The following is a 13,845-nucleotide window of genomic DNA, read 5'->3' on the forward strand; positions in this document are numbered from 1 at the left end:
GCAAGTATCTCCAATAATCCTACCCCATGGTTGACAACTTGAGCATTGAGAGCAGTATAAAGAAGTAAATAACAATAACTCAAATAGAACAGTCTATCTAAAGAGAAATCAAGGCCAATTCAATGAGCAAAGGAGCACTCAACTTCAAAACTTTTTTCTATTAAGGAAGCATCTTGGGTCTAGGGACAGAGGACAGGAAGATCCAGTAGATGGGTCTGGGCCCTTATAACTTGCTGCCTACTCCAAGAATGGTTAGAGGCATTAGATGAAAATTCTGAACCTGGTAACTCATCCCTCGAATAAACTTCTATTCAACCCAACAAATCATAGAGGACATAATATATGGAAGAAGAATCTGGAACATTTATGAGCAAACGGGGAAACCGTTGAAGAGAAAATCCTTCAAATTGTCAATTGATCTTCCCATGTGACGAATTATTTAAAATCAAGTAACTCTATTTTCAGATTACTTATCAAGCCAAAATCAGAGTTGCAATTTTATAGTACTCAAAGTGATTGCTTTGAGATCCACAAAATTCGAAGAGGAACTGAGCAAGAGCTCTGCATGTTATTTAACAACTCAGCTTAATAAAACCCTATCCTAACCATCTAACTTCTGCCTACGATGCAGTGCACTTTGCTTGAGAAGCATCCAATTTCTCAAGGACATAAGTCATAGGACTTTTTTGCTTTGGCTTGCTTGGATCTCAGAAGCGCATCACCAACTAAAAAGGGGAAAAAGAATCTCAGAACCCAACCCTTATTTTAACTATCTTAAAGAAGCATTTGAATGTCCATCCTTAAAGATTCAGTTCAGGTAGATAAAGATTAAAAAATAACTTGGACATTGTTTGCTGGTAGAACTTGTAGTCTAAACGCTGATAAATTCCAACTGAAACTCAACAAGCCATATCCATATTTGCAATAATAAATATTTCACAAGATAAAAAGAAAGGGTAGAATGAAACTCAAATGAGTAAGAACTCAAGTGTCTAGATGAAGAGAAAATTCTGAAATTCATCCGAGAAAGTGATGCCTTAAAACCTATGATATGTAGGATACTTCTCCTTATAGATTTCTTGTGTGTTAACACAATTGTTAACAAGACACCTGTGTCAAGATGTTCCACACACATGGACATATTTGGCCCTCTATACTTTTTTTATTTTATTTTAAAATGAAAAATAGATTAACAGGTGCCATTAGAAGTTTACTAAGATTTATTTCCTTTCTTAAATGTGGTAAAATACAAACATGGTGTCTGCGCCAAACATGATGCTTGCTTCTGTATCCACAGTTCACAGCTAAAACTACACCAAAAAAAAAAGGTGCATAGGCAGAAATAATTAACCCATAGGTCAGAAGTTGAAGACAAATTTTATATAAAACCAGAACGAGCATTTTCTACCTGTAGGCACACATAAGTAGACATCTATATCTTGCCTAATTGCATGCTTTCACATTCTTCTTTGAGCTTCATGTTGTTAATAATGATAATCGCAACAACAAAAACAATAACAATGTGGTCATGGTGTTGCTTTTGCAGTTTTATAGTTGCTTTTTTGTTAATTCATGACTAAGTTAATGCTCAACATTTCATTTCTGTCCTAATCCACCATTAATCTCGTCCGTTCCTCCATTCCCAACCAAAAGTAAAAGAAAAGAAAGAAAGATCATTTAAGAAACCCTAGAAGGTTCTGTTACCCTATGGCCTATACATCAGTGGATTTTGTGAACAAAACAAACAACAACAAAGTGGGAAAGAAGACAAAAACATAGACAAATGGGGTGGGAAGATATATTAGAGAAAGAGAGAGCAGTTTTTACATGATTCATTAATGTGGTGTGTTCCATGGATGAGCCTCAGTGATGCTTCACTATTTTCTCACATTGAATTACAACATCACTTTCTTCTTCTAAGATCTTGAGAACTGGGCTTCTTCCTTCTATCTCTACCTCTGTCGGGTTATATAATCTTTCTAGAAACAAACTAATACAATCAATACCGTTTTCAAAATGTAAAAAAAAAAAAACTGTGGAAATTGATCTATGAAAGTAAACAAAACAAAGTAAAACTACATGGAATTAATCTTCAAAGTGGATCATTTTGACTGAGTTCAAGTTCCAACAGTACTTAAATTGTTAGGGGAAATAAGAGATTTTTTTCTTTTATTTCTTATTGATTAAAAATTAGCATAAACAAGAAGAAAAAGTGAATTCTCCAATTCTCCTTCAGTGTGGAAGGTGATGGTTTAAAAATGTTAACTCACCCAAGAGGTATAATTTCTTGGCAGTGTGAGGCTAGTTGGATCAAGAGAACTTTCAAGGACTCCATCCCTTCAATCATTCCTTGGCTGCTGTTTTGTGGTGCTTTCTACTAAATTTGCATTGCACATCACTCTGGAAAGTTCCCTCAGAATAGCAGCTTACATGGAAGAATTATATCAAAAGATTCAAAACCAGAATTGGTAGCATGCATAACTGCAGTTATTCTAAATTCACACCTAGATTCTAATCTTTCTCGCCTCCTGCATAAAGGATTCCTGATTCTATTATTCATAATGGTCATTACTCATATTGTTTGAACATGTTTGAGGGTCTCTCACCCTCCATTACAATTTATACTTAATACAAACTTTTTACCATCTATCCAAAAAAAAAGTCTAAGTGGGTTGGGGTCTTGAGTTGCTTTTCATAGGGTTATTTGTAGGTTCCTTTTTGGGTGGTGGGTTGTTACTTTGGTTCTGGTGGTTGGTGGGTGCTCTGTGAAACACTGGTTATGTTTGTGGGGGGTGCCTTTCCTCTTGTATATGTTTGCACCCCTTATATTCTATCTTTGCAATAAATTTTTGGATTTACAAGCCAAAAGAAGAACATTCAAATAGCATAAAGCCATGACATACCTGGAACCTTTTCAATCTCAATAGAACAGAAGTAGTGTTGCTACAGATCGTATACTCATCAAACCATGATCTAACAGTCTTCTGATCAGTATCTCAATAAAGTCTTGTGAAGACAGAGCATTTGAACCTCCTTGCACACAGGCAAAAGCTACAGTAGGATTGATAATGTGGAACAGAAGTATGAAAATAACAATTTGATAAAAATAAAGAGGTTAGGGATAACCAAGTAACTGTAAGAAAGACATTAGCAAAAAAAAAAAAGTGCACTGTTCCCTCTTTCTATATGAAGTAAAGATAACTAAAATTTTGTTAAAGGAAAGTGAATCACAGAAATGATAAATCATAAAGGCTTCTTTGAATAATGGAGATCATGTACTTAAACAAGCATGGTGTTGTATGAAATGAGACATTAAAAAAAAAAACAAGTGAAATAATACATTATATTTGTAAAAGAGAGATAGGATCCCTCAAACAAGCTTTCCAAAAAGCCAGCCAACAATAGTCACTATACATTAAGAGCTAGCCAGTGTATAGTTGCTATCATATATAATTCTATACCAATCATTACAAAAAAAAAATGGAGTATGAACATATTGAAAACTCCCTGTAGGCTCCTACTCAAAAAAAAGGAAGCCTTTCCATTCTCCCAATCAGCAATATGAAATAAGTCACAACAGAGCCAACATGAACTTTGAGAAGAGGCACTAAACAGGTGCAGTTGAAAGTTGAAACCCAGCTACTTTTGAGGAAATAAAACATGAAAACCAATTTCTAGATCTCCATTATGGTCCTGAATATAAGGCAAAACAGACTGATAGTGAGAAAAAAGAGCAAAAACAAGTAGAGTGAATTAAAATTTAAAAGAGAATACAATCTTCTGGACATAATCACATAAAGGTCATTGTCAACTACTACAGGTTAGCAGAGGAAAGGTAGGGAGTAAAGGTGGATAGAGGGACATCCAGGGTCCATTTGGTTCCTGAGAAGACTGGTCTGAGAAAGGAAAGGATGGGAAGGGATGAGATGAGAAACAGAAAACTTATTTTCTCATTGGGGCATCTTTAATGTGGTTTATTGCACTAAATATGTGGGAAAATCAAGTTTTCAATGTTTGTTTACAGAGAAAATTCAAACATAAAACCCCTGTGCACATGATTAAGCACATTCATGGGACAAACTAAAAGATTAGGCATTACCTCACAGATTAGGCTTGGAATCAGCCTTTGATCTGCAAAATAGGGTGGAGAAAAGTGCTTAAATCTACAAAAATCCAAATATAGCAGATCTAGATCACAAAACCCCATGTGCATGAAGCAGACGCTGCCAGAATCAGTGGTTTTCAGAACAGGGGCATCTAGTTATTGTCAGTTCCCTAAAACCACAAAAAAAAAAACCAAAGAAAAAAAATGGGCAAACAGGTATGCCCAAACCAACTGGTGTTGCCCAAGATAAACCATTTCTAGATACAACGATTGTTGGGAGGGGGTAAACAATGGATTGGGGGAAAAGAATTTCCCATCAAAAATATGAAAAAGAGGACTTAATCGAATCACTATTGCGAGTAGAAGGCCATTCTGGTCTTACCATTAATGGTTATGGATGGAGTTCTGATTGTTGAAGGGCATGAACGCTGGGTTGAGGAAGAAAGATGAGACACCTCTAACAAGCCCCTGAAAAGATTCTCGAATATGTCTTAGTTGTGTCTTTTTTCAATGAGGTCACATTGATTTGGTGTGACCCTGTGTCCTTGTTTTTGAGACCCTGAGTCTCACAGTTTTCCTATCCCATGCTACTCTCTCTCTCAAATCAAATATAAGACAAAAGAATCATTCAGGAATATTCCCAGTTTCTCATACCTTTCTCAGGAATCAAACGGTTCCTCAACTATCCCCAACTAGAAAAAAGAGTTCAATGTGATGGACAACCCCATGACTTGAGCACTGAAACAGAAATACCTTACCTGTAGGAACCCACTGAGAAGCATGTGGTATACATTCCCCCATTTCCAAGCTCTGGATGGACCACCTGATAATCTTATCTAATGCTTGATTCCTGGCATTAAATTTTCAAACCACAACTACTAGTGTCATTGCTTCCTATGTGTAACTGACTTCTAGCCCAACAAAACAAGGAGCCTTAAGCATCTGTACACTCACTTCCCTCACCATAGAAAGAGTGTCTTTCTTGTTCCTCCTCTTTTCCTCCCTCATATACATTTAACTTGTTAGATGATCTAATATCATCAGATTATTGGATGAGCATTTAGTTTTCATATTTCCACTAAATTTAGTCATCACTGACAAGAGTGTGAATTAGGTCCCCCCCTCCATTTCTTCATGTCTAAGTTGCTGTAAAGTAGAGATATTCATTTCATTGAAATTCCATAATCATGTAGGGTTCTCCACTTAGCACCCAAGGTATGAGCCAACCCTCCCAACCAGAAAACTGTCTCTAGGTATTCCTTGAACATCACCAATAATCCTTGCATGAGCAAACACCATCAGTAAAATGATGGAAACGGGTTGCATCCCTGAGAATTATTTCTCTCCTAACAAACTTAGAGACAAGCTTACTGAATGTATGGCAATCACCACATACCCTGAGGTTCTTAGTGATTAAGATTGGGGACCTACCAGAAGTGTTGAGCAGGCCAAATGCTATTGCCAGCTTCTCACTATGGCTGAAAAGCTTCAGATCCTTTTCTTCATCCTCAACATCATGAAGTACCCATAGTCGATCAGGAACGTACCCAATTTCCTTGACTGAAGAAATTAAACAACTTAATTTCATATATATCCTATCTGATTGTGGATGTGACCTATCCCCAGCAGCAAAACAGTGAACTCGGTTTCTTGTAACAATCCAGCTATTTCCCTGGGGCTTACTTAGGCACTTTTCCTTGATCTGCGCTCTCAAATTTCTTACTTCTTCCCAAAGACCTGCTGCAGCATATATATTAGATAACAATACATAATTTCCAGCATTCAGGGGTTCTAATTCAACAAGCTTCTCAAAAATGGGCCCAGCTAGTTTGACTTCAGAATAAACCCGACAAGCACCAAGAAGAGCTCTCCATACACATGCATCTGGTTTGATGGGCATTGAATCAATAAAATATTTGGCTTCCTCCAGATGGCCACCACGTCCAAGTAGATCAACCATGCAAGCATAGTGAACAACTTCAGGGGTTATGTTATAGTTCCTGGTCATGGAATGGAAATGTTGCCAACCCTCATCTATCATACCAGAATGACTACAAGCGGATAAAAGTGAAACAAAGGTTACACTGGTAGGTCTTATACCATCCTCTTGCATTTTTGAGAAAGCAAGAAGGGCATCTTTTCCACGCCCATGTATACCATATGCAGCAATCATGGCATTCCAAGAGATAATATCTTTTCTTGGCAGATGTCTAAAGATCATTTCAGCATTCTTCAAGCTACCACATCGTGCATACATCGTCACAAGAGCATTTCCCAAGTACATGTCAAAAGTCATATTGAATTTTCTTCTTATTGTATATGCATGTATTGATCGGCCTTGAGGTAAATAAGCTAAATGAGTGCAACATGAGAGAACATTTATGATAGTGACTGGATTGGGCTCCACTTCGAAGATCATCTGGTGGAAGACCAGTAGAGCTTTGTTGTGCCAATTGTTCTGAACATAACTGGCAATCAAGGCATTCCATGATATCAAATCTCTATCAGGAAAGTTCTCAAAAAGATGCCTAGCCACTGCTTCATTGCCACAGTTTATATACATTTCTGTGAGTGCTGTACATAATGGTGAATGAAATTCAAGACCATGTCTAATCACATAACAGTGGATGGATCGTCCAACAGTAAGATAGGTTTCATTTCCACATGCCTCGAGAGCAGAAATCATTGTGAAAGAATTGGGTCTGACATTGCATTGTTGCATCTGTGTAAAGGCATCTCGCACCTGATCTATCAATTTGTTACAGGCCAATGCAAGAACCAAAATATTCCAAGACACAACATCTCTATATCGCATTTCATCAAAAACAGTTTGGACAGATTCCACACAATTTATGTCAGTGTACATGCTAAGTAGTGCATTGCCAAGAGACAACCCCATCTCCATACCACTCTTGATAAAGTAAGCATGCAAGCATTTGCCTTCCTCCAAACCACTAGCTGATTCTGCACATATTGACAACATAATAGCAACTGTGGTCACATCTTCTTTAACCGCTTCTGCTCTCATTCTAGAAAACAAAGTGAATGCTTCGTCATGGAATCCACACTCTCTACAGGCTGACAACATAGCATTCCATAAAGCAACATCTCTGCCCGACAAGGTTTCAAATAGTACCTTTGAAAATTCAAAGCTTCTTTTCTTACAGTACATAATAATTAAAGCATTCGTTATGAATAAATCAGAGGAAAAACCAAGCTTAACTGCAAGTTGGTGGATTTGCTTCCCCAATTCAAGAGACCCGGAATCCATGCAAGACTGGATAGCAACCAACATAGTAACAGAATCTGGCCTGATGCCACCGGTCAACATTCGAACCAAAACTTTAAGAGCTTCATAGCTATATCCCATGTTAAAATACCCGGAGATCATAGCGTTCCAGCTTACTATGTTCCTCACCAGCATCGAATTGAACACATGTTGTGCCGCTACCCTCTCGTCAAACCTAGAGTAAAAACCAATCAAAGCAGTACCAACATAAGGATTCAAACCTAATTGTCCACTCCTTAGACAGTAACAGTGTACCTCCTGTCCTAGTCTCAATTCAGAGAGCTCCTCACATGCTGAGAGTACACCCACCAAAGTAACCGAACTGGGTTTCAGATTTTCCTTTTGCATCCGCGCAAACAGCCAAATAGCATCCTTGTAGCAACAATTTTCCACATGCCCAGAAATCATAGCATTCCAACAAACCACATCTCTAGTCGGCGCTTCTTCAAACAGTTGACGAGCGTCTTCAAGAAAACCACATTTACTATAGAAATCGATTAAAGCAGTCCGAACCCGAACATCTTCGATTAACCGAGTATTTTGAATATCCGAGTGGATTTTCCGCCCTCTTTCAACTGCCTTCAGCCTGGCACATGCCTTGAGGATGAGTGGCAAAACCACGTTATCAGGCAAAACGCCCAGGGCATCCATCTGGGCATGTGAAGCAAGAATTCCTTGGTCATTTCTCAACCTAACGTGTTGTCTGATGATTGAATTCCAGGCTGTTGCGTCTCTCTTCTGAGTTTGCGTGGGTGATAGACATGCCTTTGGGAAGCTTATTGAGGTAGATATCACCATTGAGGGTGGTGGTTTATATATGGCGGGAAAAAATAAAAAGGACGACGAGGTCGATGCGGCAGTTGGGTTGCGTCTCTCTTCTGAGTTTGCCAGTTTTCGGACGTTAGGGTCAAAAAAGACGTTAGGGTCAAAAAAAGTATTTTTCACGAGTCCGCGAACCCTTGTTGCATTTTCTAAAATTACTTATTTTAGCACTGCTTATGGGTGGGGATGTTTGATGAATTACTTTCCCCACAAGTGATTATGTTGACACTTTTATCTATCGCTTCACTCATACATATAAATAATGATTTTTATATAATTATAATATACATTTCAATGAAAATCGCTATATCATCACATCGTGACAATGATAACAATAACAACAACAACAATAATATATGTAAACATTTAACTAAATATTAATCAGAATTAAAAAAATAAAATATCACAAATATTTACATACCAAAATATAATGTGAATTCAATATCACCAAATATTCATCTAATTCCAACAAATTTTTTGTATGATTTTTAACAAAAATCACCCAAAAAATCCTACTTATGCATAGAAACCAATTTATAGACAATGCCAAAGAAGTAAGCAAAAAAATCAAATTTCTCATATAAAACAATAAAAAAAATCAAATCAGACAAATAATCATCTAAAAAAAACAAATAGAACACTTAACATGGAGGGGAGGAGTTTAGGTGAACTAACCATCTTGTTGTAGGCGGTTGGATGGTGGGATTGTCACCATTAAACTTTACCAAAATTATATCTGCGAACAAAGAGAAGATGAGAGTTTTACTTAAAAAAAAACAATAAAATAACTTAAAATCAAAGAAAAACTTCACAAAAAACACAAAAAAAGGGCAAAACAATAGGTCTACCGATCGTTTTTCCTCACCGTCAATCATCATCGGTGGACATGCAACTAAAGGCATCACTCCCTGATTTGCTGTATTCGAATGGGAGGACAATGACCGATTGTGCCATTTGATTGGAAGAAGCACTTCTCCAAGAAATGCTAAAAGAAAAGCAACCTTGATGTCACTTTTTAAAGAAGTGCTTATTTTAAAAAAATAGTATTTCTTTCTCAGTTTTTTTACCAAACACATATAAGCACTTTATAACCACTTAATGTGTGGTCCAAGCTCTTAAAAGACTTACTTTTTAGAAGTGAAATCAAACAGGGTCGTAATATGGTTGCAAAGTATGATGGGTGTCTTAATAATATCCAAGGTTGTTTCAGTAAATTATGAAAACCATATGGAGTGTCTAACTAATAAGTCTAAATTAGTGCTTTATTTGAAAAGTAAGTGCTTTGTGTTTGGTGAAAATCACTTATTTTAAACTAGGTAGTATAAGTACTTTCAAAATGACACGATGGGTAAGATAGGCCAAAAAGGAATAAATATTTAAAAATAAGCTCAAAATTTGGACTTCTCAAATAAGTGTTTATTTTCATTCAAACTTATTAACACAAATAACTGTTTATTAATGTGGTCTCAAACTCTCAGTCCAAAATAACTAAAAAAGTGATTATTTGAATAATCACTTATTTTTAAGTATTCCCAAATTTAGCCTTAAATTCCTTGTATCAAATTAAATAAACCGTGGTGTGTTCATATCAAATCAATCATGGTGTTTCCAAATCATTTTTAGATCAAATGTCAAGCCATTTACATGAGGTTTGAAATGGATTCATAACACCATAACATGAAGTAAAATCATGGGAAGTTGTCCAAAACCCACTTCTATTAAACTCACCACAACTTTTCAAAACGTCCAAAACTCACCATATTACTAACATAACGTTAAACAGACTAACAGGAGTTAACACATTACCATTTTACCCTTCATAGAAAATATAAAATATATACATATATATTTTAATATTTTAACTACAAAAACATAAAAAAAGGAAAATGTTCAAAAAATATTTTCAAATATAAAATACATAAAAGCATAGAAATTACAAAAAAAAAACTATAGAAGTTGAAAACAAAATCAAAAAATAAAAATTGTAGAAAACACCTAAAATTATAGAAAAACACAGAAATTGCAAATAAATAACAAAAAATACAGAAAATTTTATAGATTGTAGAAAATAGAAAATGTAAAAAATAGAAATTAGAAAAAAAACATTGGAAATTATAACAAAACACTAAAAATGCAAAAAACAAGAAAATTGAAAACTAAAAAAGACAAAAGAAACTTGAAAAATATAAAGATTGGATAAAAACATAAATTGCAAATATACATAAAATGATAAAAAATCAAAAATTATATATTATAAAAAAATCGTAAAAAAACATGATGAAGTGATAAAATTTTCAAAAATATAATAAAAACCTACATAAAATACATAAAATGATAAAAAATAAAAAAATATCAACCAAAAAACAAAAAAAAATATTTTTTTAATTATATATTTTAGAAAAAATCAAAAATTACAAACAAACTAATAAAATGATAATTTTTTTCAAAAAAATAAACAAAAATTAGACATTGAATCCAATGATTGTTGCAACAAAATTTCAAAAAAAAATTCAGACAATCAAATAAACAATTACAAAAATATTTTTTGCATAAATTTGTAGAACCCTCGACGGGGATTTACATTCCATATTCAAAAGAATACATTCAAATGTTTCAAAACATCAAAAATCTTTGAAATTTATGATCATCTTCTTTCAAATCTTCAAACCAGTAGATCGTCTTCTTCAAGATCTGAGCAAGAGAGAAGGTGCTACTGCGACAACAAGATCCGAAGAGGGTGGTGCGGTGGCGGCAAGATCTGAGCAAGAGAGAGGGTGGTGCGGCTACCTTCAAGAACGAGAGAGAAGGTGGTGTGGCGGCTAGACCTGAGCGAGAAAAGGTGGTGTAGTGGCCAGATCTAAGCGAGAGAGAGGGTGGTGTAGTGATTACCTTCAAGATTTGAGCGAGAGAAGGTAGTGCAGCAGCCAGATCTGAGCGAGAGAGAAGGTGATGCGGTGACTACCTTCAAGATCTGAGCGAGAGAAGGTGGTGCGCGGTCAGATCTGAATGAGAGAGAGGGTGATGCAATGATTACCTTCATGATCTGAGTGAAAAAAAGGTGGTGCGGCTGCCAGATTAGAACAAGAGAGAGGGTGATGCAGTGACTACCTTCAAGATCTAAGCGAGAGAAGATGGTGCGGCGGCCAGATCAGAGAGAGAGAGAGAGAGAGGGACTTTTGGTCTAACCCTAGCCTAAATGACCATTTTCCCCTAATTCGCCATTCAAGGGTAATTTGGTCATGAAAAGTGTTATTTATGCTGACATGGCCATTTATGTTAAGAAACATTAACAATGCACTAACGGGAGGTGAGTTTTGGAAAATAAAACTCATTTGGCATGGTGAATTTTTGGACGTTTTGAAAAGTTGTGAGTTTAAGAGAAATCATAAAAAGTGATGGTGGGTTTTGAATAATTTCCCTAAGGTTGTGGTGGGTTTGAAGGAAAAGGAAAGGAAAGGAAATGAAAGTTTAGGAAACATATAAGAACCTTGTATGGGTTTCCCTAATTTTTCCTTCCTTTCCTTACCTTTTCCTTCAAACCAAACATGACCTAAAACCATTCAATTTCCTTTAAGTATTGACAGGATTCAACGCCAGTTTTTGGTAGTCCGGTTAATCTGGGAAAGAAAAGGCCCATCAGTGCTATTTGGATCAATTATGCCTTCCCAAATCTAAAAGTGGCTTAGGATTTCATAACGCTAGCTACTGTGTTTAATTAGGCATTGCTTAAGCAGTTTGCTTGGCGATTTGTCACTATTAGGATTTGTTTGGTCGCAATGCAAATAAATTTGTATTGACGCAAAACTATGGCAATGCAAATGATTTGATTGTAAATTCTGACCTATTTTTGTTTCAAATTTTAGTTTATTTTGTTTGATTGCAATACAAATAAAATAAATTAAGATATGAAGCATAATAAAGTAAATTCCAAAACAAAATTAAATAAGAGTTTGCATTTTTTACATTTGCATTTCCATGCATTTATACTAATGCAAATAAATTTGCACTGAAACCAAACACAGCTTAATAAATCTTCACTTTAGACTAGAATTTGGATGGAAAATATTGAAGAATAAGGATAAGTTTTGAATTTACATGGGTGCCCCACAGCAAGCATAATCCAACAATGTATTGGGAACATCTCCCCATGATTAAACCTAATCACATACCGGGCTTCAAATCTGACTTTACACTGTGTTGGATTAAGGCTTTGGATCGGTCCCATTCAAATTTTGATAAGCCAAGCTCAAGCCCAGCCCATGAATAGGTCTACTTATGACAAGTATGGGAGATGTTTTCCAATACATGATGAAATATGCATGTGGGGGGTGCACTACATGTGGCGCCAATCTAAACTCATAAGTTTCCTCGAGAGTTGTATAGTGGGATTATTCTTTGGAAATCTGTTTCAAAATTGCTAATCAATTTTCATACGGAGCTAGGCTATTTGGTAAAAGTGAATGATCACAATTCAATATGGAAGGTACCATGTTTTAGAATTGGAATTAACTTAATATAGATGAGCATTCTACATGGGACTGGGATGATTTTAAATTGTCTCCTTTTTCAACCCAGACATGGTTGAACATATTAAGTTATTTCCAATTCTAAAACATGAAAGTAATTATCAGTGGTTCTGGTTGTAAAATTCCCAATTAGTTACCTATACTTTGGGCCTAGTGTGACTTTGGTCTCCAAACTATAAAATGCAACAATTTAATACCCAAACTTAAAAAAAAAATGTGCCAATTCAGTACCTACTGTTAATCAGTCCATTAACCAGCCGTTAAGTGGCATTTGAAAAGACACAAATGCCCTTTAAGTGTCATCTAATTCGCTTTATCAATCATCCATACATTGACAAAAAATGAATAGTCCCAAATCCTTTATCAACCATCTAGATGTGACCCCAACTTTCTTGAATAGAAGAGGAAAGGATTTGGGACTGTTCATTTTTTATCAACGTTTGGATGATTGATAAAGAGAATTAAGTGACACTTGAAAGGCATTGTCCTTTCAAATGCCACTTAACAGTTGGTTAATGGGTTGATTAACAGTAGGTACTGGATTGGCACGTTTTGAAAGTTTGAGTACTGAATTGTCATATTTTAAAGTTTGGGGATCAAAGTGGCACTAGGCCCAAAGTACAAGGTACTAATAGAGAATTTTCATTATCTGTAAGAAATCATGGCAGGAACTAAGTATTCTTGGATTTGGGATCTCAAAGAGTCAAAGTTACCTATATAAGTTTTTTTTTTCCTTTTTAATGGAGATTGATACATGGTTAGGCTATGGTAATCTAAACTATGGAGTATGTGGATAGTCCTTTGCACTTTTTTTTTTTTTTCTGATTGTGATTTTGCTCATTGGTTTGGGACTCTAGTTCTAAAGATAATGTTATATTTCAAATTGATTCCATCAACTCTTAAAATGTGCAATTCCAATTATTAACTCTCACGATAGCAAGTATGGTTGTGTTTGTTTTGCTTCTAATGGACAATTTATCAAGGCTACTACAAGGAGTTTCCCACATCTTCTGGTTGTGCAGTTGAAGCTGAAGTCATGGCCATTTATAGAGCAATTTTGTTAGCCAAAACATCACCAATGGAGTTAGTTTTTAAATGCTTGT

At 35.6% G+C, this 13,845-nt stretch overlaps 1 protein-coding gene across 4 annotated transcripts; it reads right to left on the minus strand.

Annotated features, from left to right (window-relative positions):
- Positions 1-480: 480 nt before the first annotated feature.
- LOC148844819 (pentatricopeptide repeat-containing protein CRR2, chloroplastic-like) lies at positions 481-8,332 on the minus strand. 4 transcript variants are annotated; one of them, XM_088956092.1, is made up of 2 exons: positions 5,537-8,332; positions 481-3,051 (listed from the first exon to the last, which is right to left on the minus strand). In XM_088956092.1, the coding sequence occupies exons 1-2, from the start codon at positions 8,190-8,192 to the stop codon at positions 2,921-2,923; spliced, it is 2,787 nt and encodes a 928-aa protein (XP_088812218.1). In that variant the 5' UTR covers positions 8,193-8,332; the 3' UTR covers positions 481-2,920. The 4 variants fall into 4 exon arrangements, with proteins under 4 accessions (XP_088812218.1, XP_088812219.1, XP_088812216.1 ...); XM_088956093.1 differs by lacking the exon at positions 481-3,051 and adding an exon at positions 3,238-3,693 and having other exon boundaries at positions 5,537-8,331; XM_088956090.1 differs by lacking the exon at positions 481-3,051 and adding an exon at positions 3,238-3,693 and having other exon boundaries at positions 4,864-8,329.
- Positions 8,333-13,845: the final 5,513 nt, after the last annotated feature.

This window comes from Nelumbo lutea, chromosome 7 (genome assembly GCF_056320005.1).
Source record: "Nelumbo lutea isolate HS-2025 chromosome 7, American lotus-T2T, whole genome shotgun sequence".
NCBI lineage: Eukaryota > Viridiplantae > Streptophyta > Magnoliopsida > Proteales > Nelumbonaceae > Nelumbo > Nelumbo lutea.